Source organism: Triticum aestivum, chromosome 6B (assembly GCF_018294505.1).
Source record: "Triticum aestivum cultivar Chinese Spring chromosome 6B, IWGSC CS RefSeq v2.1, whole genome shotgun sequence".
Lineage (NCBI taxonomy): Eukaryota > Viridiplantae > Streptophyta > Magnoliopsida > Poales > Poaceae > Triticum > Triticum aestivum.
In genome coordinates this window covers 693,691,536-693,717,568 of record NC_057810.1, presented here as the reverse complement: position 1 = coordinate 693,717,568, position 26,033 = coordinate 693,691,536, and the positions used below count along the sequence as shown (strand labels likewise).

General features: G+C 44.4%; 3 protein-coding genes across 3 annotated transcripts; all 3 read left to right on the top strand.

The window, feature by feature from the left end:
* Window positions 1-8,207: 8,207 nt before the first annotated feature.
* On the top strand, window positions 8,208-15,145 carry LOC123139369 (aspartic proteinase oryzasin-1). Its single transcript, XM_044559180.1, has 13 exons — window positions 8,208-8,646; window positions 8,758-8,818; window positions 9,133-9,227; window positions 9,326-9,438; window positions 9,704-9,872; window positions 9,985-10,024; window positions 10,131-10,195; window positions 10,722-10,835; window positions 10,922-10,986; window positions 13,140-13,284; window positions 13,372-13,491; window positions 14,043-14,131; window positions 14,907-15,145. The coding sequence occupies exons 1-13, from the start codon at window positions 8,287-8,289 to the stop codon at window positions 14,989-14,991; spliced, it is 1,521 nt and encodes a 506-aa protein (XP_044415115.1). The 5' UTR covers window positions 8,208-8,286; the 3' UTR covers window positions 14,992-15,145.
* A 3,399-nt stretch (window positions 15,146-18,544) lies between these two features.
* Window positions 18,545-19,793, top strand: LOC123139651 (poly [ADP-ribose] polymerase 2-like). The gene is made up of 3 exons (XM_044559392.1): window positions 18,545-19,230; window positions 19,318-19,399; window positions 19,777-19,793. The coding sequence occupies exons 1-3, from the start codon at window positions 18,739-18,741 to the stop codon at window positions 19,791-19,793; spliced, it is 591 nt and encodes a 196-aa protein (XP_044415327.1). The 5' UTR covers window positions 18,545-18,738.
* Window positions 19,794-20,110: 317 nt separating this feature from the next.
* On the top strand, window positions 20,111-21,715 carry LOC123139366 (poly [ADP-ribose] polymerase 2-like). The gene is made up of 5 exons (XM_044559176.1): window positions 20,111-20,334; window positions 20,430-20,538; window positions 21,102-21,157; window positions 21,430-21,517; window positions 21,601-21,715. The coding sequence occupies exons 1-4, from the start codon at window positions 20,188-20,190 to the stop codon at window positions 21,451-21,453; spliced, it is 336 nt and encodes a 111-aa protein (XP_044415111.1). The 5' UTR covers window positions 20,111-20,187; the 3' UTR covers window positions 21,454-21,517; window positions 21,601-21,715.
* The last annotated feature ends 4,318 nt before the right edge of the window (window positions 21,716-26,033 follow it).

The following is a 26,033-nucleotide window of genomic DNA, read 5'->3' as shown; positions in this document are numbered from 1 at the left end:
GGGGCACACAATCGATCTTACAGCGAGGGGGGGCAGCGACAACGGGGACGACGGCGATGGGGGCTGCGACGGGGCCGGTGGGCGGTGCGCGATGATGACCCACAAGTATAGGGGATCTATCGTAGTCCTTTCGATAAGTAAGAGTGTCGAACCCAACGAGGAGCAGAAGGAAATGACAAGCGGTTTTCAGTAAGGTATTCTCTGTAAGCACTGAAATTGTAGGTAATAGATAGTTTTGTGATAAGATAAATTGTAACGGGTAACAAGCAATGAAAGTAAATAAGGTGCAGCAATGTGACCCAATCCTTTTTGAAGCAAAGGACAAGCCTGGAGAATTTCTTATAATGAGAAAAGCGCTCCCGAGGACACATGGGAATTATCGTCAAGCTAGTTTCATCAAGCTCATATGATTCGCGTTTGGTACTTTGATAATTTGATATGTGGGTGGACCGGTGCTTGGGTACTTCCCTTACTTGAACAAGCATACCACTTATGATTAACCCCTATTGCAAGCATCCGCAACTACAAAAGAAGTATTAAGGTAAACCTAACCATAGCATGAAACATATGGATCCAAATCAGCCCCTTAGGAAGCAACACATAAACTAGGGTTTAAGCTTCTATCACTCTAGCAACCCATTATCTACTTATTACTTCCCAATGCCTTCCTCTAGGCCCAAATAATGGTGAAGTGTCATGTAGTCGACGTTCACATAACACCACTAGAGGGGAGACAACATACATCTCATCAAAATATCGGACGAATACCAAATTCACATGACTACTAATAGCAAGACTTCACCCATGTCCTCAGGAATAAACATAACTACTCACAAAGCATATTCATGTTCATAATCAGAGGGGTATTAATATGCATTAAGGATCTGAACATATGATCTTCCACCAAGTAAACCAATTAGCATCAACTACAAGGAGTAATTTACACTACTAGCAACCCACAGATACCAATTTGTGGTTTTGATACAAGATTGGATAAAAGAGATGAACTAGGGTTTGGAGAGAAGATGGTGCTGGTGAAGATGTTGATGGAGATTGACCCCCTCCCAATGAGAAGATCATTGGTGATGATGATGGTGATGATTTCCCGCTCCCGGAGGGAAGTGTCCCCGGCAGACCAGCTCTGCCGGAGCCCAAGATTGGTTTCGCCAAGGTTCCGCCTCGTGGCGGCGGAGTTTCGTCCCGTGAGCTTCCTTATGATTTTTCCAGGGTAAAAGACCTCATATAGTAGAAGATGAGCACTGGAGGGCCATCAGGGGGCCCAGGAGACAGGGGGCGTGCCCTGTAGGGGGGGCGCCCCCACCCTCCTAGACAGGGTGTGGGCCCCCTCAAGTACTTTCTTTGATCAATAATTCTTATTAAATCCAAAAATGACTTTCTTGGAGTTACGGGACTTTTGGAGCTGTGAAGAATAGGTCTCCAATATTTGCTCCTTTTCCAGCCAGAATCCCAGCTGCCGGCATTCCCCCTCTTAATGGTAAACCTTGTAAAATAAGAGAGAATAGCCATAAGTATTGTAACATAACGTGTAATAATAGCCCATAATGCAATAAATATTGATATAAAAGCATGATGCAAAATGGACGTATCACGCAACGGGGGCGGCGCGACGGGGGCGATGCGACGGGGGCTGCGACAACGGCGACAGGTGCGGCGCGGGGACGAGCACTACAAAGATGCAGATGATAACTGAAAATTTTCGCAAGTGGTGGTTATATAGGGGAGGCCTTTAGTACCGGTTGGAGACAGGAACCTGTACTAAATGTTAAATTTGGCCAGGCGAATCGGCAGGAAGCGACCCCCTTTAGTATCGGTTCATGCCACCACCCGGTACTAAATACCCACCCTTTAGTACCGGTTTGTGCCACGTACCGGAACTAAAGGTGGTGCGCTCCCGTTCCGCGGTGCTCATTGTTTAGTCCTACCTCGCCGAGCGAAGGGCAGCCGCACTGGTTTATAAACCCAGCCGCGGCTACTCCTTTGAGCTCCTATATAATGCAGGCCTCTGGGCCTAACTTTGCCGTGCTGTCCTGTGAGCCTGCTGGGCCTTATGCGCCTGCATATGCACGCCCAAGGCCGAGCAGGCCCACTGGGAAGCGTGGAAATAAATTTTTTCATATAGTTTCTTCTATTTATTTGTGAGTTGTTTTTTGCTATATTTAGAGTTTCTTATATTTAATATTAGTGTGTTTTATCATTATATTCATATTTGTAGTGATTATTCAGTTCATTTTTTGGTGCTTTTCACTTTCACGGTGATTTAGCTCTGAAAACAAATCAGTAAATGCATCGAAAATAGCAAATTATGTCAGAAAGGGTTGAAAGTTGATGACGTGGATTTGAATTCTGCATCTGAACGCAGAAAAAGTCAGGAGTTGTACTAAGTTATTAAAATATTGAATAGGCGGTGTAAGAGATGATTTTTCGTCCGAAACTCTGATATTTTCGAAGAGATTATCCAATTTGTACACGAAGTGCATCCAGTTTTTGCAGTAACTCTCTCTACTTTTTTGTACATGCTATGCAGGTGAAATGATGATACATTGCCAAGTTTCAACCTTTTCAGAGTTCATTTTATACTGCTTTTCACTTTCACAGTGATTTAGCTCTGAAAATAAATAAGTGAATGCATCAAAAATAGCAAATTATGTCAGAAATGGTTGAAAGTTGATGACGTGGATTTGAATTCTGCATCTGAACGTAGAAAAAGTCCGGAGTTGTGCTAAGTTATTAAAATGTTGAATAGCCGGTGTAACAGATGAGTTTTCGTGCGAAACTCTGATACTTCCTAAGAGATTGTCCAGTTTGTACACGAAGTGCATTCAGTTTTTGCCGTAACCCTCTCCACTTTTTTGCACATGCTATGCGGGTGAAATGATGATACCTTGCTAAGTTTCAACCTTTTCAGAGTTCATTTTATACTGCTTTCCATTTTCACGGTGATTTAACTCTGAAAACAAATCAGTAATGCATCAAAAATAGTAAGTTATGTCAGAAAGGGTTGAAAGTTGATGACGTGGATTTGGATTCTGCATCTAAACGCAGAAAAAGTCCGGAGTTGTGCTAAGTTATTAAAATATTGAATAGCCGGTGTAATAGATGAGTTTTCGTCTGAAACCCTGATACTTCCTAAGAGATTGTCCAGTTTATACATGAAGTGCATCCAGTACTTCGAAAGAGATTGTGCATTTGAATTGTGCATCTGAACACAGAAAAAATACATTGATCAGTATCGCCTTTCAGCCAAAACGCGCTACTGCTACAGGGAAATACATAAAAAATACATTGATCATCAATGATCTTTTTGTATAGAATCAAATTGTCAATAGGAATCTACCCCGATTTAAGAACCGGCGAAGACTCCTATTCCAGCCACAGATCCTACACATAGAGTTCAATGAAGACCAAGTGGTTGTGATAGTTTGAGAAGTCATATATTTAAGGTGGTAAAAACTCTGTTAGCGGAGCGAGGTGGGACTAAAAAACAGCTGCAGAATGAATCAGCTAGGAACCTCCAGTAGTGGTCAGGGGCATGAACCGGTACTAAAGGTGCTGGTAGGGCCCCAGCCTGACCGCAGCCTGCAATTACCTATCTAGTACCCGTTCGTGGCACGAACCGGTACTAAAGGTTCTCCACGAACCGGTACTAATGATCTCCGCGCCCCTAGCCGTTGGGACCGGCACTAATGATCACATTAGTGCCGGTTTTGTTACAAACCGGAACTAATGTGCGTCACATTAGGCCCTTTTTCTACTAGTGGTACATGGCAAGAGCTAAAGATGGGAAACCACACGATCGTGGGATGGGTATAGTGTGGCCGCCTGTATCATCGTTGGGAAGTTACCAAACTAAACTAATTAAGCTAATAACGTGCCATTTAGTCTCTCTTGCCCTTCCTGCTCCTTGCATGCAGGCTCATGGAAAGAAACGAAATTAGAGGGAGAGGTTCCGTCCATGTCCATGGCAAGACCTAAAAGATGGGAAACCACACGATCGTGGGATGGGTATAGTGTAGTGTGGCCGCCTGTATCATCATTGGGAAGTTACCAAACTAATAAACCAATTAATAAGCCTAATACCGTGTCATTTAATCTCTCATGACCTTCGTGCTCGTCGCATGCAGGCTCATGGAAAGAAACAAAATTGGGTATGTGTGTTGTATGCGGTGGTGGTGTGTGTTTGTTCGGTTATCGGGATGTATTTGGTGTTGGTTGATTTTATTTATAAACCAGGGGAAACCCTTTTTGGGATATATAATCAGCATTTTATTTCCAGTTCTTCTAAAGCACATCTAGATGTGCCATAGGTATTGCACATCTATATCCTATGTCATTGATCTTACGCGGAGATTCGTGTGGATATTTTCTGTTTTCTTTCCCTTTTTCCTTTCTATGCTTGATTGAGCCACTTAGATGTGCAATAACTAAGGCACAACTAGATGTGCTCTTTTTTTTATCGACCGAAGAGGAAATAGAACGAACTAGAGAAATCAGGTTGGATCAGATAATAACGGCGCCATCCCCACGACTAACTCCACGTCAAAATTAATCTGCTAATCATGGCAAGGTCCGTGCACAGAAAATCGTGTGGTCATGCACATGCTACGTTACTTGCATGCGTAATAGAAACCTGACGCTGGTGATGTGCATGCACACCCGGACGTCAACCGGCCGAGGGCACAGGTAGTGCGAGTGTAATACGAAAGGAACCTGCAGATGCGTACGAGATATGAAAGAGACACGGGAGAACATCTTGAACTGGTTGGAATTACATATGTATGAGACGATCTTCTTGTTTAATGCATGGTACCTACCCAATGTTTGTATTAGCAACGCCGATCCCTTTTGGAAAAAATTGCACTATAAAAGAGAAATGACGTACTGTCACTGGAATGCCATGTTCCTTACGGCTGGAGTCTGCTTCCTGCTCTTGCCGTATTGATTTGCTCTGGTGAAAGTAAATGCAGATGTTTTTAACTTGGAGAAAGGTAGATAGATAGATACATAGGGAAGAATTTATCCAGTGACAGCAGGATGAGCATAACCTCTTACGTAAAGCACCGGCACCTTCCCTATCGCACGCAGCACAGATTCGCACCCAACTTATATCCTACAGACAGAGACAAGATTTTATTAGAGTTTGGGGATTGCTGCACAGGACGACGTTGCTGCCTTTGTATGTTGATTAAATATGAGTCTGCTCGCTGGATCTTGTGCAATTGCGGCGTCGTACTGAGATGAGAGCTTCAGCAAGCTCCTGCGTGGGTTTGCTTTCTCCTTGTGTTAGTTTCTTCTAAAATTGGCATTTAAATTTGTTAGTACACTAATTATAAGTGTGCTATTTCCATTCTGTAGTTTTGATAGTTGAGGTCAGAGCTGCAAGTGCTCCTATTGCTGCACACAAGGCTTCCATTGCATGAACTGAAGTGAGGCGTCTATTGCATGAAAATTACATTACTGAAACTTATGGCAAAGCTCAAACAAGTTGCAAGGAGGAAGAAAAGATGTTTTCACAACTTGAATTTCATTAAAAAAAATTGTGTGCATACCTCCGGCCACTAATTTATTCAATAACATATGTTCTATGTGACCTAAACTTATACCTTTGGGAACTTTTTTCGAATACAAATTCGATGATTTTTTTTATAGTTTTCTCCTGGAGGATTGGAGACCGGGTAATCATGAATGTCCGAGGCCGAGAAAAGTTTGTTGCTAATTTTGGCATAATGTGAGATAAAGATGTTTTTCCTCCCTCCTTAGTTTTGCGTCGGAGAGAAAATCAAAAACTCCAGCTGCACGTACTTTTCAAGCAAAGTCTGCATGCATGCAGCATCACACAGCCCGGCTCAGGCTCTGACTGAAGTGGCAAATGGGCGGCCACGTACGATCGAGACGTGGTCAAAACCAAAAACAGACCTGAAGGCGTGATCAGCTACAATACATTTCCCTTAAAACTAAAAAAAGAGGTACAGTACATTTGCTGTTGTTGTTGTAGCTTTGCGCTTTTGCACAACAAGTGGTCCTTATCATCTTGATATGTTTCTTCTCACGATTTCTTTGTAATCCATGGCGTGCGTGCGTGCGTACAGCAGCAACACTCCCCGAACAAACAACCTATACCTACCTTTGGGCGATCAAATGGTACAAATCATACAAAGCCTTTTTCTTGCGTGAACACAACCGTGGGGTGGCATTCACCCGTGACATATATTCTGGTACGCCAAACCACCCGTGGTGTCCTGATCCAATGGTGAGGGCGATCACCTGGGCGATTATATAAATTGAGCCCCTGGACGATCCATTCCAATTTTGTCCGACAACGGGCAGTTTTGTTTTTGGTAGTAGTAGTCAGGATTTTTCTTCTCTTGTATTCATACTAGTAAACTGCACGTCCGTGATCAAGCTAACGAAGGAATGATGCCGAAGCAGAGGACGATGAGGAGAAATGCAGTGCGCGCCCATGGCATCGTTATTGTGGTAGGACGCTGGACAAGAGGCCAAAGGAATGACAGCAACTACGATGTTAGTGTAGTAGGACGCGGAGAGTAGGTCCTGAGGAAGGACGCTGACGGTGATGCCAGTGTAGTAAGACGCGGGAGAGGAGGCCAAGAGAAACGACGCCGGCGGTGCCCGTGTAGTAGGACGCATGAAAGGTGGACGGGAGGAACATCGCCGACAACAACACTAGTGTAGTAGGATGCGGGAGAGGAGGCCAAGAGAAACAACTCTGACAGTGGCGTCGGGGGGTAACAGGGCGTGGGAGAAGAGCCTAGATGGCGTGTCATTAATTAAAACATACCACATATATGTATTTGTCCAGTCCACAAGGGAGATATAGATCTACTCATGTATGATCATCGAAACAGAAATTGTGCAACACGAATGTCGTGTGAAACTACGAGATGAAGCTACTAATCGAAGGAAATTTCAAACGGCTGACCGTGCGCCACGATCGAATTTGACAAATTAGTCCAAAATCACTCCAAACATGAACATAAAATTGAACATTTACAGTGAACGATATTACAAATAGAACCACAACATCAATGTGGTTTTTTTTTCATATACTCCCTCTGTCCGAAAAAGCTTGTCTCTCAAATGGATGTATCTCGCACCAAGTTAATGTTGGATACATCCATTTCAAGGACAAGTTTGGGACAAGTTTTTTCGGACGATGGGAGTAGATCTTATCTTGTATCGGAGCATTGTTGTGTAAATTAGAAGAGAGCATGGACTGCTAAATGGGGGAGATTAGAAGTTAAACCAGTAAAACACATGCAAAGTGAGATACATCACTTATCAGGAGACACCATGTTTGCATCGGTGGAGCCACCTAGATGGGCTCCTTTGCATCGCTAGAGCATGGCTCCCTGAAAACGACCGAGTCTATTCTGAAGATGCTTTAAAATTCGTGCGGGTTAAGATTTTCATGCGACCCAGGCTACCAAACAAGCCAAAACTACACAGCGCGCGGGTCTGGATGCTCGAAGCTCCACCACCTGATTTAGTAGCACTTTCCTATGGAGTAGCGGAGATCGGGTGACGACAATCGGAAATCACGGTGCATGCATGTTCAGGGACGCATGAGACAAGTTTGTTGCTAATTTTGGCATAACATGGGATAAAGATACTTTTAGTCACTCTTTAACCATGCGTCCAAGAAAATCAAAAAAAAAAAGACCAGCCGCCTTTTCTCTGATTAATTAGGGTAGAAAAAAACCATGCGGCCGCCAGCCGTGCACCGAAAGCATCTCAAAATCCGCATGGAGCATCACACAACCGGCTCGGAGTCAAGTGGCAAATGGGCGGCCACGTACGATCGAGACGTGATCAAGTGAAGCACACTTGGTCCCATCCACAAAAACAAAGCTGAAGGCGTGATCGACTAGTTGTTGTTGTCGTTGTTATCATCATCATCTCATGTTTCTTCTCGGGCTGTGTGATCCATGGCGTGCGTACAGCAGCAACATTCCCCGGACAAACAACCTATACCTACCTTTGGTTTCTTCAGGCGAATGGTACAAACAATACAAAGCCTTTTTCTTGAGTGGTACTCACCATGCGACATATTCTGGTAGCCAAAAGCACCTGGCGTCCTGATCCAGCGGCGAGGATGACCACGTGTAGCTCCTTGCTAGCCACCGACCGACTCCATAAATCGAGCCCCTGGGCGATCCATCATTCATCTCAAGCTCCGACCTTCCCCGGCCGGACACCACTGTCGACTGTGGTGACTTCTCTCTGGGTCGATCCTGCTTGGCAACAACCATGGCAGCCGCCGGCCACCTCATGCTCCTGTCCTGCGTGCTCCTCCACGCCCTCCTGGCCAGCCCCGCGGAGGGCCTGGTTCAGGTGGCGCTGACGAAGCGGCCCGTGGACGAGGACGGCCCTGTCGTCGCCGGAGAGGACGCACAGCGCCTCCTCGCGTGGCGGCACGGCCTCGTCTACAACGCCGACGCCGCGCCCACAACAGGAGGTGCAGAGGGCCACGCCGTGGCGCTGAAGAACCACCTCAACGCCCGGTACTACGGCGAGGTCGGCGTCGGGACGCCGCCGCAGAACTTCACCGTCATCTTCGACACGGGCAGCGCCGACTTCTGGGTGCCCTCCTCCAAGTGCTTCCTCTCGGTGCGTGCGTAGTGTTTGGCTTGCTCCGATCTGGGACGGGTCTTACACATTTTGGTTACTACTTACGATAGTGATTTGGAGTGTGCATTTTTTTGTGAATCCTTGCTGCAGATTGGATGCTATCTGCACGCGAGCTACAAGGCCAGCAAGTCCGCCACGTACAAGAAGAACGGTTTGTGTCTTGCGCCTTCCTCTTTTATACAGTGAAATAATTACGTCCTCTCTTCCTAAATGTAAGACGTTTTGCAGTTCAAGTACTATATATAATGTATAAGTCAAGCATATTCTTGTTATCATTAAAAGATAAGGACAACCTGATGCTATCCTAACACGTTGTCCATGCATGTATTTCCTTCAGTTGGGCATTAGGTAGCGGTCTTTTATAGTAGTATTATTAAAGCTGGAGCCAAATCCAAAAAAAAAAAATGAAGCCACCAGACCCTAACTCTATTTTCATGAATCTAATTTTCATTCCCCTCTTGGCAGGAAAAAGGGTCGCACTTCGTTACGAAACAGGTGCAATTTCTGGCTATCTTAGCCAGGACAATGTGCAAGTTGGTGGTGTAGTTGTAAAAAATCAGGTTTATGCCGAGAAGTGCACACTTCTTTATGTTCTCTAACCATCTATAATGTGCATCCCATTTCAGAGTATACTAATTGTATTATGGTACTCTGCTAGGATTTCATTGAAGCTACCAGGGAACCAAGTATTACTTTCATGTTTAGGAAGTTCGATGGCATTCTCGGTCTTGGATTTAAAGAAATCGCTAGGGGCGGTGCTGAACCTGTCTGGTGAGCAAAGCTATTTGTATGAATATCCCAGTTATACCTTTGTTGGGTAATATATGGTATCAACATTGGATATTAATCAATATTTCATTACTTATATGCTTGCCGTATGCATGGTGTGTTATTAAGATCTGGATATTGCACTGAGGGTTCTCCTAATTTGTTTGATGCCATATTGCAAAAATGTAAAGTATCATGGAATTGGCACCCTCGAATGTGAGGCATATAACCATATCCATTATCACTGACATCACAAGAATATTTATAGGTACAACATGGTTAACCAACATCTGGTTGGTAGCCCTGTTTTCTCGTTCTGGTTCAACCGGCATGCTGGTGAAGGGCAGGGGGGAGAAATTGTGTTTGGAGGAATCGATCCTAAGCATCACAAGGAAGAACATAAATACGTTCCTGTTACTAAGAAGGGATACTGGCAGGTGGGTCTCTTTGAGTTAGTTGAGTAGTTTTAACATTCAAGAAGTGGAAACTAATTGTTGCCGAGAAGTTTTGACTCACTTGTTGCTTTTTTTTGCGTGTCACTTGTTGCAGTTTGATATGGGTGATGTCTTGATTGGAGGAAAGTCCACAGGTACCAACTTGCCAAAAAAATAACAATTCCTACTATTGTGATTACTATACTTTTATACAAATAAAAAGTGTTTACAACCATTTTACTTATACTCTCTATGTATTAGGATTATGTACATCTCGCTGTGCAGCTATAGCAGATTCGGGAACTTCGTTGCTTGTTGGTCCCACTGTATGTCTTGGAGCTCTGTTTATCTTTATTTACATACATAAGCAAGGAAAAAGGCTCTACATCATCTGATCATTGATTGCTATATAAATTGAATAATCAGCATTTCTAGTAAACCAATTTTGACGATCCTTGCCCCAAAATTTTGGCATAAGTTTTACTTTTTGCCGTAGAGAATGTGTATTGCTACAAGTGAAGATGCATCCTATGATAGATTTAATTTATAGCTTTTTTTATTAAACTTTTGATGACTACACTTGAAGGGTAAGCACTAAAGCAAACTGAAGCATAATGCATATAAACTCCCAAATAAATTTGGAAAATAATAACTTCTACAAAGTAAATATGCACCAATAGGTACATTACATAATGTGAATGTTAGTGAAACAGAGCCTGATAGACCACTTGAGTCATAACAGATGCAATATAATTATCAATGCCTCATAGTTTCTACTAGGGAGGGTGCATATTCTATTTTTAGTTTAATATTTTTGTGTCTTAGACAACCAAATCAACAACGAATATGCAGGCAATAATTACTCAGATAAATGAAAAGATTGGTGCACCTGGGATTTTCAGCCAAGAGTGCAAGGAAGTTGCTTCTCAGTACGGGCAACGGATCTTAGATCTATTGCTAAATGAGGTTTGCATATTTCCAAAGGTTTCTTTCTTATTTGATTAGTCATATCTTGGGCTTATAAAATTATTTTGTGTGGGTCTATCATGCAGATCGACCCAACAAAAATATGTCCTTCTGTTGGTCTATGCACTCACGGTGGAACTCCAGGTGTAAGGTAAGAGTTGTGAACTCGTGAACAACAACAAAGCCTTTAACCTCTCCTACTGTTTACACGTTCAAAAAAACAAGTTGGGGTAGGCTAGAGGTGAAACCCATAAGATCTCGCAACCAACTCAAGGTTCTGACACATGGATAGCAAGCTTCCACGCACCCTTGTCCATGGCTAATTCTCTGGTGATACTCCAGTCCTTCATATCCCTCTTTACGGACTCCTCCCATGTCAAGTTTGGTCTACCCCGACCTCTCTTAACATTATCGGCACGCTTAAGCTATCCGCTATGCACTGCAGCGTCTAGAGGCCTGCGCTGAATATGTCCAAACCATCTCAGACAATGTTGGACAAGCTTCTCTTCAATCGGCGCTACCCCAACTCTGTCATGTATATCATCATTCTAGACTCGTTCCTTCTTTGTGTGGCCACACATCCATCTCAACATGTGCATCTCTGGCACACCTAACTGTTGAACATATTGCCTTTTAGTTGGCCAACACTCAGCGCCATACAACATTGCGGGTCGAACTGCCGTTCTATAGAACTTGTCTTTTAGCTTTTGTGGCACTCTCTTATCACAGAGAATGCCAGAAGCTTGGTGCCACTTCATCCATCCGGCTTTGGTTCGATGATTGACATCTTCATCGATATCTCCATCCTTTTGCGGCATAGACCCCAAATATCTAAAGATGTCCTTCTGAGGCACCACCTGCCCATCAAGGCAAACCTCCTTCTCCTTGTGCCTATTAGTACTGAAACCACACCTCATGTACTCGAAGACCATTGGATTTCAAGGTTTGTCTCTATAGCTCTAACTTCCTATTAACCCTCGTCCGACTATCATCGACTAGCACCACATCGTCCGCAAAGAGCATACACCATGGGATATCTCCTTGTATATCCCTTGTGGCATCATCCATCACTAGAGCGAAAAGATAAGGGCTCAAAGCTGACCCTTGGTGCAGTCCTATTTTAATCGGAAAGTCATCAGTGTCGCCATCACTTGTTCGAACACTTATCACAACATTATCGTGAATGTCCTTGATGAGGGTAATGTACTTTGCTGGGACTTTGTGTTTCTCCAAGGCCCACCACATGACATTCTGCGGTATCTTATCGTAGGCCTTCTCCAAGTCAATGAACACCATATGTAGGTCCTTGTTTTGCTCCATGTATCTCTCCATGAGTTATCATACCAAGAAAATGGGTTCCATGGTTGATCTCCTAGGCATGAAACCAAACTGATTTTTGGTCACGTTTGTCATACTTCTTAAGTGGTGCTCAATGACTCTCTCCCATAGCTTCATTGTATGGCTCATCAGCTTAATTCTACGGTAATTAGTGCAACTTTGAGGCATATGTAACCAAGAGGCGGGGTATACATCACATGACATATATACTGGCATATGTAGTCGGGAGAAGTGATCTAAGAGCACCGTGCACAACAAGGCAAATCTTAAACTCAACCTAAAAATGATGGAATTGATACATCAAGGAGATGTAACAGAAAATTATTTTATAATATTAAAAGTGTACTTGTGGAAGTAAGAGAGCAATTCATGAGTGAGTAATTATAGAGTGCAAGATTTCAAGTTATTTTCTCATCCATTCGACCAATCTTCTTAGATGGTTTGTATTGATTCATTAAAGACAAGTTCCGCCTTCTATATTGGTATAGAGATTCAATGTTTACACGTAAAATTATTTTTAAATTAGTGGTCACTTCATTATGAATGATACCATTGGTAGTACCAGGCTATGCAATTTCCAAAAAGGGGCAAATTTAATATCAGACGCTTAAATTTTCTTCAAATATATCTTCTATAGCCAAGGACGCGTGATTTTACATTAAGACTACAAACAACAATGTCAAACAATTCGATGAGTACGAGGACTTTTTATGTTAAAAAATATTTTTCTGAATGAGTTTTGAAATTATACCCAACTCCTTCACCACAATTTCCAAATTTTGCAACCTATCAAATTCCATCCAAAATTCCACCAAAAATATTTTGTTATCTAGCACAGAATAAATATAATATCTTGTTGGTAGAAATGTTGGTGTGCATGAAGTTAGTTTTATGCCATTTTTACCTCACATTGGTTTACTTATGTGTCGATGGTTTACATTGTTTCCTCCTGCAACGTAATGGCAGCTTTGGTATTCGGACTGTGGTAGATGATGAAACCGGGAGATCAAATGATGCCATGTGCCATGTTTGTGAGATGGCTGTTATGTGGGCAAAGAACCAACTTGCACAGGATCAAACACGGGATCTTATATTGAAGTACATTAATACGGTATGTTTACTATCTCTTATACAAATGAGATTCACACCATAACACATTTGAGTTGTACAAACTTTGCTAAATTAGCTTACCTTGTAGCTATGTGGCTATATCCCTAGCCCTATGGGAGAATCATCAGTGGACTGCAAAAGACTTGCATCCATGCCTGACGTCGCCTTCTCCATCGGCAGCAAAAAGTTTGCACTCACACCAGAGCAAGTATTGATTTTCTCTATGATTACTACCTTCATATTTTTGGGTTGAATTTGATTCAAAATAGGTACCAAGTCCACCAATTTATTGAGTGTCATTATATTAAAGATTTCAGATGTTCTGTTTTCCCACTACCTTTTTGAAACCTTACTCCTAGGTCCATAATATTGGTTTTATCCTTAATTTTCTTAGGCCACCTATGTACTCTAGAAATTTCCTTAGATATTTGTAGTATTGTATGCTTCGTGCCCCCCCCCCCTTCTATAAATGTATATTTGGTCAAAGAAATGGTACCACACAAGGTTTAGTACTGTACACATAGTTAAAACTTTGTTTATTTAGTGCAACCGGAGGCGGTACAACTGGAAGGAAACAAGCTATAGAGATCATAGTGGAACTAAATGATGGCAAAGTATGCATATTAGATTCCCTTGCTTCTGGAAATAATTATAAGTGCTTGAAGAAAATCGATCTCATGCATTCATATTTATATATTTCTTGCACTCTCCTTCTATTATAGTAAACTAAAATGGCTCCACACTATTTACATTGTTTAGTACATCCTGAAGATTGGCGAGGGAGATGCTACTAAGTGCATCAGTGGATTCGTAGCTATGGACATTCCTCCTCCCCGTGGTCCTATCTGGTAAAATTATGCATGTCTTATGTTCTCATAGCTTTTTCCTATATATATGAGATCGATGTTAATCCTTTTCAACTGTAGAACTTAAGTTTCATCATACAATTGTGTTAGTTTTGTTGGATAATGGAACCTTTCATTACTACATCATTTATTAGAAAGTCGCCAAACAATGATCTCACCCGAAAGTGGGAAAGAAGACAACAATACTAGCCAACATAAGAAGAGTGTAATATGCCATCCAAGATTACTCTCAATACTAGGAAGCCTAACATTGACACTCCATCCAAATCGAGACATAAACTTGTTGGTAATACACTCGAGGTTCTTAGTGAAAAGCTCCATCATCCCAGCGTTGCACCTTCTGTAGCAACACCCATGGCCACAACTAACTGTTATGCATGTACCAAGAATTATTCTGATAAAATGACATTCTCATCCACCTAAACATGATGTAGCTCATATAGGGAAACCTGATTATCAACATGATGTCCAAAAGGATCTCAGTAATACAATGCAATATAGGCTTTTAAAGCCTCATCCCTTTCGATTAAACTATCATGTTGCTTGATTTTGAGTATTGATTTAGGCATTGATCATTTTTGGTTTAATAATACTTAGTGTGGAACTAATAAAAGATATTTGCCAATTTCAAACTTTTAGGAATTTATGAGACTTATTTGATTATATCTAGTCTTTTGTTTTGTTATAAACATTCCAAATATTGGGACTCGTGGAACTTGCGCCTCTCAACTCTGACAATCAGAACTTTTTATGGCAGGATCTTGGGTGATATATTCATGGGGGCCTATCACACTGTCTTTGACTATGGTAAAATGAAGGTTGGCTTCGCGAAGGCGGCATAGATAACTGGATGAGCTGCGGAGGATCCGGCTTTTCAGGCCAATTTCATGCTCATAGACGCTTCGTAATGCATGTGTGGTCTGAGATTAATAAGTATGTATATTTTGATTTGACCAAGATATAGTAATGAATCCATATAGACATGGTTACTATTAATTGCTCCAACAAGGTGTGCATGCCTCCGTTATTACTATTCTTCCTAAGGTGGATTGTAAACTGAAAACTGAGGCAACATGAACTTGCATCACAAATAGAACTCAAATGCGAGACCACCCCTATGCACTTGGGTCGGCGCCCATGGTTGTCCTTAGGCCGACGCTACTCTACTGCTTAGGTTGCCGCCCCATCTTGCCTATGCCGCCAGGCACCCTGGAGCCAGTCATTGTTGCCCTACATCTTGATCTTCCGCCACCGAGAGGGTGGATGCAGAGAGAGAGGGGGAGGGAAGGACCTACCTAGGTTGTCGCGTGTCATTGGCTTAGTTCCGGTCACGGCCGCCCTCATCTTGATCTCCCACTACTATTGCCACATGTCGGTGAGAGAAAAATGAGATGGGTAGGTAACAAGCCAGAAGAACACACTGTGTGAGGCTATCATGCAGAACCGAGAGTGGCTACTCTCATCCGACACACTGGCGTACGGGCACAACCACTATTTTGTGGAATATTCTAAGAATATTGGCTTTCCCTATCTCTTTCCGTTCCTAACCTAACACGTGGTAACCACCCAAAAACTGGGACTTCAAGATAAATCTGATGTCAGATTTTTAGGGCTAAAAATTTGATGCCCTTAGGTAGGTCGGTCAGATCGAACGCATGGCAATTAATCATTGCATCATGGCAAGTTTTATGTTGATTTTTAATGCTACATGAAAATTTTCACAGTAGAACATGGCAAATCATGTACACAAAGCATGGTAATTTATTTGTTTTCGTATGGCAAATCTGATCGTCCGATTTTTAGTGGCTATACCTGCCCCAAGGACAACCCATGAACCAAATGCATCCTAGTTCATGGGCCCTTTACCTGTAGGTGAGCGTACATGAACGGGCCTCTGCGGGGAAGAAAAGAGCGTTCAACAACAGATGTGTTGAAATGGAGATGAAAGGTATCGATCCCATTGCCTCTATACATGCATTGGAAAGCGCTCTTTGTTAGCTTCTGGTTGGAAGTTATAATAGCTGCTAAAAATCATCTCACAACGCGGTTTGTTAACGGCACACGTGGTAGACAATCCAAATTTGATGGGGGAAAAAAGACTCCACTTTCTTCAATATGAAAATGGGGTTGTGTCCTGTGTGGCACATGTAACAAAAATTATTACTGAAATATAGTGCCGATCGATTCTAGTCACAGATGGAATCTTTTCAGCCAAAAAAATCAAAAGAAAAATCTTTTCAGCTCTTTTTTGAACCAATAGAACTTTATTTCTCAAATAATAGCCAGGTCATTTACAATGGAATGAGAAATAAAATCAGGGATAAACGATTCCCAAAAAATAAAAGATTTATCACTAAAGGATTTTTGCGCTAATGTGTATGCCACCTCATTTGCCTCGCGGAAGCAATGTGAGTAATCGACGCTAGCAAAATCCAGAGCTAGCTCTGCCACCATGACCGTATCAAGTCCAGCATGAGCATCCCGTTTTTGTACTGATTCAACCACAAAGCAGTAGTCTGATTCAATTAGGAACTTATTGCATCCGATCTTTCCCGCTAAGTATAGGCCATTACGGATTGCCGCTGTCTCCGCTGAGTGAACAGTGCTAACCTGAGGGATGTATCAAGTTGCAGCAGCGATAAACTTCCCTGGACTGTCGCGGGCGATCGCACCTATTGCTCCTGACAAAGTTTCAGCTTGGAAGGCCGCGTCGACATTGATTTTAGTCACGTCGCTGAGCGGACGCTTCCACATGTGATCATGGCTTCTATCTGGCTGATTGTTTGTGTATGCTCTAACGAAATTTGTAGCTAAAACTCTGATCGATGTAGCAGCTCTGTCCGCAGTTTGGATCACTTCCCCCTTCATGTGTTGGCGGCGTTGCCATCACAAGTACTAAGAAGCCACCATAATAAATTATATAGTGAGTAGACCCCCCTGACCGTTTTAATTTGGCTAAGAACCTTGACTGTAATCGAACCTGAGCGATCCTGGGCAACTGCATCCGAGATGATTTCCTGCAAATCCAATTCAGTCCATACTTCCTTCACCCATTTGCACGTAAACAAGCAATGTTGGATGTCTTCGTCGAGAAAGAAACTTCTGTGTAGGTGGACCCCACCCATCCCTGGTCTGAAGATTAAATTGCAGAAAATCACCAGTTTGAAGGTTAGTTTACGAAAAACACTACAATATTTTTTTTTTGCAAAAAACACCATATCTTCAGTAATCTTTTTGCAAATAACACTGATCAGCGGATTTGGCTCCACTGAGCATGCTTATGACAACTGGGGCCCCTTTTCCCTACTTGGCATAACATTTCGTGTCAGATCACTTTTATTCTGAATTTACAAACTAGCCCTTAGTTTTGACACTGAAACCCCTTAATCAAAAAGAAAAAACGCAATTAGCCCACTCCCTTCGCTCCCTTCGATCCCCATCTCCCCCGCCAGATCCCCCCCCCCCCCCGGCGCCGACACATAGGAGGCCGGGCAGCCGCTCCCTCGCACGAGACACCGCATCTTCCTCTCTCCTTCTCCGTCTTTGGTGGCCGCGGAGCGCGACCTCCTCTCTCCATCTCCCTCCTAGGAGCGCGGCGGCGGCGAGCAGAGCAGGGCAGCGGTGATGCGGCTGGCAGGGCGGCGGGCGCGGGCGGAGCAGGGCGGCGGTGGCGTGGCTGGCATGGCGGCGGGCGCGCGGCCGAGCAGAGGCGAGCACGGCCGCAGAGGCAGGAGTGTTGCAGGGTAGGGAGGTGAGCACGGCGGTGGCTGGCGCATGGTGGTGACCGGCGCCATCGAGGGCGAGGAAGGCAGCGGCGGCTGGCGCATGGTGGTGACCGGCGCCATCGAGGCCGAGGAAGGCGGCGGCCGGCATGCAGTTCGCTGGCTTTGTCTTCTCCCTGGCAACCCTCGCCCGGAGAAGGGAGGTGGCAGCGCTGGGAGAGAGAGAGAGAGAGAGAGAGAAAGAGAGAGAGAGAGAGAGAGAGAGAGAGAGGGGGGGGCAGGCGAGGTCGAGGGTTGGAGCTCCGGCGGGCTGCTACATGCGACGCACGCGGGATGGGCGGCTCCTCTCCTCTGGCGGCTAACTGTGATGGCAGGACAGGACAAGGGCCTTGGCAGCACGGGAAAAAACTTGCGAGTGTTTCCGCTTTTTTTTACCCGTCTAGCGTTGTCTTTGGTAAAACGTTATGCCATGTCAGCGAAAAAAAGAACCCATCTGTCATAATCTTTCTTAACAGAGCAAGATCCGCCGATCAGTGGTTTTTCAAAAAAAAAAATACACAAGACGTGGTGTTTTCTGAAGAAAAAAACTTATAACGTAGTGTTTTCTACAAACCTAGCCTTCAAAGTGATGGTTTCTGCAATTTACTCAAAAGAAACTTGGCCCTCGATCGAATCTGGCGTGCACGCAGAATCTCCTTTCAAAACCGATCCCTTGTTCCATTATCTCGATCCTGCCTTTTGCTAGATTTTTTCCCTAAAAAAAGAATCAACTTACTAGATTTTGAACAGGACATTGAGGAATTATTATTACTCCGATCTTGCCATGCATGGCATCCTGACTGAATTCCTGATGCCTATGCTGCGAGCATGCATGCATGCATCAAGATCAAGCAGAGATCCTGGCCTGCCTGCCGCCCCTGTAGGTATAGCTCCATCTGGTACGTATACGTAGGTGGGTCTGCGAAGCACGCCTCAACGATGGCCGCGCATCTCCATGCGATCCTGCGCACGATGCTCAGGTGCCGCCTGACTCTGCACCCCGGCGGCGTCCCGCACATGAGGAGGCCCCCTCCTCTCCCCCCTCCTCCTACTCATCATGCCAGCTTCTTCATGCCGGCGCGGGGGCTCGCCGCGAGAGCGAGCAAGAACAAGATGGACGCCACAGCTGCCATAGGCGGCACGCCGCTTTCGACGACCCCTGATGCCGCTGCCCTTGCAGCGAGAGGCGACGGCGACGGCGTCAGCGATGGGAAGAAGGCCGAGGCCGCGAAGATGGTGACGACCACGAAGAAGGGCGCGGCGGTGCTGGATCCGCACATCCCCGACGACATAAAGAAGTCCTGGCACGTCCTGCAACTGGTACGCATCCATCATCCTGCTTGAGCTCAGAGCAGAAACACATACGTACGTACGTCGGGTAAAATATGCTATTCGTGTTCCACGCAGGATGATGAGATCTATGACGCAACCTTGAACCAGACCAACGTCGGGGCCAACAACAATAAGTTCTTCATCATCCAAGCTCTAGGTTTGTCACGCACAAAAATTTGAGTTTATATGATTTCATACAGTACTTCCAGATACGTTGGGCACATCTGAGTTTATTTATAGGAATTTGATGCACAAGAATGTCATGGTTGGGCCGGGAGAGACTTGCATGAGATCTCACATTAGCCTGAGATCAACCTCAAAAATTCATATTTATACATTTTGAAAAAATCTGAAATTATTTGACAAGATCCCTGTAGGTACGTCTACAACTCTGAAAAATATCAGCTCAAAACTCGATGTACGTTTAGAGATTCAAAAAATAAAAATAAAAATGTGAATAGTGACATCTTTGGGTGAATAGTACTTTGACACTATTCACATTCGATTTTGTCTTTTTTGTTTCTATTAATGTAGGTCAAATTAGGAGCTGAAACTTTTTGAGGTTGTACATCAAACATTGACGTGTCTACAAATTTTTTGAGAATGTTTGAACATGTATTTTTTTTCCAAAAAAAAAAATCGATCTCATTGATCTCATCTAATGTGAGATCTCACACAAATCTCCCCCTGATTTCTTGGACACTGCTTTTTGCTACCATGTAATTCACCAATATCGTCTTTTTGAAACACACCGCATACATCGAGTTAAATGTACCTTTCCAAAGTCAGGTTCATGTGCTCGGTTTATGATCGTTCGATCATATTATTATATGAAACACTAACCGGTGCCTGTTAATTCTAGAATCTGACGATGGTCGAAGCTTCCGGGTTTACTGCAGATATGGGAGAGTAGGCTCTGGAGGTCGGACTGAGCTACTCGGCCCCATGCCACGACACGAAGCGATTTGTGCATTTAAATTCAAGTTTTGGCAGAAAACTAATAATGAATGGTCCAATCGCAAGAACTTCAGGTGTCACTCAAAGAAATACACCTGGCTTGAAATTGACTATGGTAGAGGTGACAAGGAAACAGTAAGATAGTCAGTGACTTCATTGCAATTAATTTAGCACCTTTCTAAATCTTCTTAATTAATGCTTTGGTCTTGTATTTTTTTTATTCTTTTCAGAAGAAAGAATTTGTCGCCAATCAAGAGACAAAGCTTGAGACTCAAACTGCGCATTCCATATCCGTCATCCGCGATATTAACATGCTGAAGCAGCAAATGGTGGAAACCGGTAAGCTACTTGATTAATGTCGCTTTTTCAACTGATTTGAGCATCATAGTATTAGCATATTCAAAGTCTACATGTGGATTTTGTGAGCACTTCCAAATAAAATTTAATTTAAAAAACCACAAAAGGTTTTAGTGCACCTGTAATCTGTGTGAATTATGTTTGTTGTGTCCTGCAAAAAAAAATACAAGAATGGAGAGCGCCTATAGCAACTTTATGTGTGCCATTTTTGTTTTTGCATAGAAGTACACCTAGTATTCAAACATGAATATGGATGAAGTTTTTGAAATAAATTGAACTGCAATATTTTGATTTAGAGATCGTATAATGTGGGTAATGTATGACTTAATTATATAAAGAAATCGAGAATACACCAAGGGACTGAACATAGTTCATGGCCAAAGAGGCAGATACTCACGATCTGCTCAAATGAAGAACTTGGATTAACTCATTTGAAAAGTATATTTAGATTGTTTAGTGCTATTTTTTTGTTTTTGTAAATTCCTGTTGACTACTCATGTATCATTTACTTTTACTAATTCATTCATCTTTGGCTATCCAATTAGGTTATGATGCCGATAAACTTCCTCTTGGAAAGATAAGCAAGTCTACCATACTGAAGGTGAGTTATTTGGTGCTTCTCTGATGAGGATTATCAATTCAATGTGGATATAAGATTACAGGTTGAGGGACATTGTACATAATTAACTTGGGCTTATTTATCTATCAAGCTATAGCAAACAATTTACATCAGGCTGCATTTTACCGTGCAATCTAAAAGTTCTGTTGGATGCACATCCAGTGTTGTATGCAGTAAAAGCTTGGATATCGAGGTCTTGGTTTCATATTCCATTCGTCTTATCTTTCTCTCTTATGATGATGACTTTTCTATAGTTCCATAGGGCTATGACATTTTAAAGAGGATCTCTAATGCTATTTCAAAGGCTAACAGTCACAGGATACAGCTAGAACAATTGAGTGGGTGAGTCCAAATTATTTCCTTTTATGTGCCTTCGAATATGTCTTTTACTTACTGAGATATTCCTCGATTACTCTTGGTTTCAGGGAATTCTACACTCTGATTCCTCACAACTTTGGTTTCAAAAAAATGCGTAAGTTTCAAACTTTCTGCTTAATTCACCCCACAGTCATGATCTTCTAACAAAATTTTATGTGGCAGGCGAATTTATCATTGACACTCCTGAGAAACTAAAAGCTAAGCTGGAAATGGTAATAGGATACTATCTTTCTGGCTATTTTCAAGGATAATGTAGAACAATGATTGTTCTGAAGAGATTCAGAACCAGAGTCTCCTTTTGTCCACTGTAATATGTGCTTGTCCTTCCTATAAAAGTTTGAAGTGCATTGAATATTGACAAAAAAAATAAGAGCATTCATATCCATAACTTCATCATAGTTTCGTATTGCCTATACTAAATCCACCTTCATCATTTCATATTGCCTATACTAATTCCACCTTCATATCTAATATTACCACTTGTCTTGCTCTTTCGAAGGTCGAAGCTCTTGGTAAGATTGAGACTGCGACCAGTCTTCTGGAAGACCATTCAAGCGGTTAGCTAGGTAAGACATCGGTAAAGAAATGTGGTGTGCACACATGAAAACTCTGGACTTGCAAGTTCGTTTCATTTTGTGATCTAGGACAATCCATTGTATGCTCGATACAAGCAACTTCGGTGTGGAAGATTTGGTGCGAGAGAAACTACCGGGTCTTTAGAAATTATTCATCCATGCCGTTCAGTTTCAGAAAAAATCAGCAGCAACCGAAATCGCCGAAATTCAGTGAATCTCGGTGATTTCAGTTTGTATTTCGGTCAAAGGACCAAAATATTCACTTGAATTCAACTAAATATTTGAATATTTTTTAAAAATTATTGAAGTCCTGTGCACTACTGAAATTTCTAAAATATTTTGACCAAAAAGTAAATATTTCAGTATCTACTGAAATAACTGAATTCAATGAATTTCATTGAAATCTCACAGAAAGTGAAAACCATGCGTGTTTAGTAAGATCAAAAGAGAGGCTCGTTTTGTTAGACGAATAAGCCGCGGCTGCGGCCAGGGCGCGTCGGTGCGCGAGTGCACCGGCCAGATTAGTTAGTGCATGCATGTAGTTAGCAGGTAGTTAGTGCGTGTGTGTAGTTGGACTAGGTAGAGTACGTAGTAGCCGGTGTAGGGAGTGTGCGGGCGTTCGTTGGACTGCTGGCGATGGAGCCGGAGGAATGACCGCGTCCAGGCCGTTGGTGGCCGCGTCGTCCGCGTATGAGCGCGACGGGAGCGCGAGCCAGGTACGGCGTGGGGCGCAGGGCGTGGGCGAGTGCGTGCGTACGAGCGCGTGTATAAAGCCGCGAAGGTCTCTGTGTATCGTGTGGCCGGGACTGAGTACGTGCTCAGGAAAGAAGGAACGCAGTTCGTGCTGCGGGTGGCGTACGTGCGCCGAAAAACTTCTGGTGTCCGCTGTCTCCTTTCTTCCTCCTCTTCCTCCTTCTTCTTTGTTGTGTTAGAGAGAGAGCGAGAGGGAGGTGCAGCGAGAGAGAGGAAGAGGAAGGCCACGGCACCAACACTTTTTTGGGAAAAGGCAGGGGCCAAACGCGTAGGATTTGATTTGATGGTGTCGCGAGAGCAGATCATTGTAGCACGGGCGATTTAGAAAACAAAGATTGATGCCTAATTTCAAAGAACCATGTCGAGAGATCTTACTAATGTGGTCTTTTCTCTGTTGCTTGTTGGATTCCTTGGCAGTCCTAGAAAGAAGCAGGGTGCAACAAGCTCTACGGCTGGTGTCTAAGAGATCAGCTCAAGTGACACGCGGTTTGGACGCGTGCACGGCTGGACACTTGAGATTAGGAGGCTCTGCAAAGGCTGATGCTGTAGGAAGCCTGCTCGTGGTCGCCCGGCGTGCCCCTGTATATGCCAAGTTCATCTGTCGCGACTTTCGACTTATGCTGCTTTAGGTTGCTGCTTTGTTAGCTTCTTCTGGTTGGAAGTTGGCAGTAAGAAAGTTAATAGTGGCTGATAAAACCATCTCACAGCGCGGTTTTTGTGAGCCGGAGATGAACACCGATAATTCTAGACGCACGGGCTAACTACGGAGGTTTTACGGGACCTGCTTTATAACTAATCTCATCGCCCCCCTGATTCTCAGTTGGGGTAGGCCCTTCACCTGATTTCTACCCAATAAGAAAATCCCAGCTCAGCCTCTCCGTTGATTCCGTAAAAAGCAGCCCGTGTATGTAGCATTTCTCGATTTCTCGATAAACACGGGTGGGCGTATGTGTTCTCAGACTCCATTTTCTTCAGTGAAAACAAGTGGTGTTATGTGGCGGTGTGGCCCTTGTACTCCCTCCTATTCTTTTTAGTTTGCATATAAGATTTGTCTAAAATCAAGCCTCGTAAAGTTTGACCAATTTTATAAAAAAAATCAACATTCACAATGTGGAATCAATATCAGTAGATGTGTCATGACTTAAAATTTCATATTGTATAACTTCAGCATATGGTAGGTATTGATATTTTTTCATATAAATATGGTCAAACTTTATGAAGTTTGAAGTCAATTCTTGTATGTGTAGAGTAAAAAGGACGGGAGGGACTAAAAAGAGTACTCCTACTGAAATACAGTGTCAATCCACTCTAGCTTTTTTTAGAAATGGAGGGGGACCCCGGCCTTGGAGGATGCATGCGGCTACTTTATTAATTATTCGCACAAGACCTTACAAAGTCATACAACAATAAGACTAAAGCCACCGTCTAGGCAACATCTATTGCTACTCCTATCCAGTTGATGAAAGGATACTGATAGTCTGGGCCTAATACCAAACAGACCTTGCAGCCAAACCTAAACATCTCAGACCTGAGGTCCCAACCAGGACGCCTGCCGGGTATGGGGAACCTACCAGTCCGGCGCATTCCTCAACCAGGACGCCTGCCGGGTATGAGGCCGCCGCAGCCACCTGCCACCAATCCATCTTCAGAGTTGTACTGTTGCATCTACCGTGCCAGGTCTCTCTGCCATCGACGCCACCATGACGCCAGACAACGTCGTCCTCCTGCGCGAGTCCATCCTCGCACATTGAACGCCGAATCTGCACTGCGCCACACCGTCAAGATCCGTCGCCATCAATGTGTAGGATGAAGCACCGCTCCACCAAAGAAGTCGTCTGCTGGTCTCGCAAGAACAAGTGCACCTCCAAGAATGCCGCCCCCAAGGGGGTGACGACACATGATTGCCGCCAACATCCGATCAGCTGATCTAGGGTTTCCCCGGGAGGTATTGAGTCGAGCTGGGAGCTTCACCTCGATGATGCCTTCATGAAGGAAACAATGATAAAGGCATCGTCATCACCGGCTCCGGCCATCGACCGAAGACCAGGTTTTCACCCGGATCCGTCCCAAGTAGTCCACCCGACAACCTGTGCATCGTCTCGACCGCCTTCAAAGCCCCAGATCTAGCCGCCTAGATCCGGCGACCAACCGCAATAGCAGTGCCACCGTAGAGCCCTAGCGCACTGGCCACTGCCTAAGTGTGCCACCACTGGAACCTATGAGGAGGGCTCCCACCCCGCCTCGCCAAGCCGCGAGAGCTGCCGAGATGGATCCCGCGTGCTCGTCACCGTCTCTGATCCGAACCAATCCGTAGATCAGATCCTCGTCACGGATCCGCCTTGGACAGGGACTGCACCACGCCATACCGCCGCGGGAAGCCCTAGCTTCACCGGCCGCCACCATCCAGGCCGTCGCCCCGGGATCCAGACCAACTCCGACGAAGAAGAAGGCCACCACCACCAAGCCTAGGGCCGGCGCCCCAGACATCCTCGTGTTGCAGATCAAGTCCAGGAGCAGTGCACCGCTGACGGTGATCGAGATCCGTAGCACAACGAATTAGCCCAACTGAGTCAAGGCCAGATCCGCCGTTGCCGGTGCCGTCCTCCACCGCCGCCGCCACACCACATCCATGTCGCCGCCGATCTGGCCGAAAAGGAGCGCCGCCTCTCAACCAGATCGAGATCCAAGGAGAAAACCGCCGCCGCCGCCACGCCACAAGGGCTTTGCCCTGTGACGCCTCGGGCGACGGCGGCGGAGGAGAGCGGAGGTGAGGCGCGGCTGTAGGAGGAGGGTGGGGGCTCCCCGGTGCGGGGCGGCGCCGCCGCACGGGGGAGGAGGAGGAGGCGACGGAGGGAAGCGGAGGTGAGGCCCTGAGCGGAGGTGAGGACGAGCGGCGGCCAATCCACTCTAGCTAGTCACGGATGAAATGTTTTGAGCCAAAAAATTCAAAAAGAAAGAGAAAAGAAAATTCAGCCGTCTATTGCCGAACCACTTTTGCGCCTACATATATTGAAAAAAAAAACAAAATGACCCTTGGACAAAGAAACTTCTCTGCGGGCGGACCCCACCCATGCCGGCCTGAAGGAAACTTTGGCCCTCGATGGAATCCGGCGTGCAACCAGCAGAATCTCTTTTCAAACCGATCGATCTAC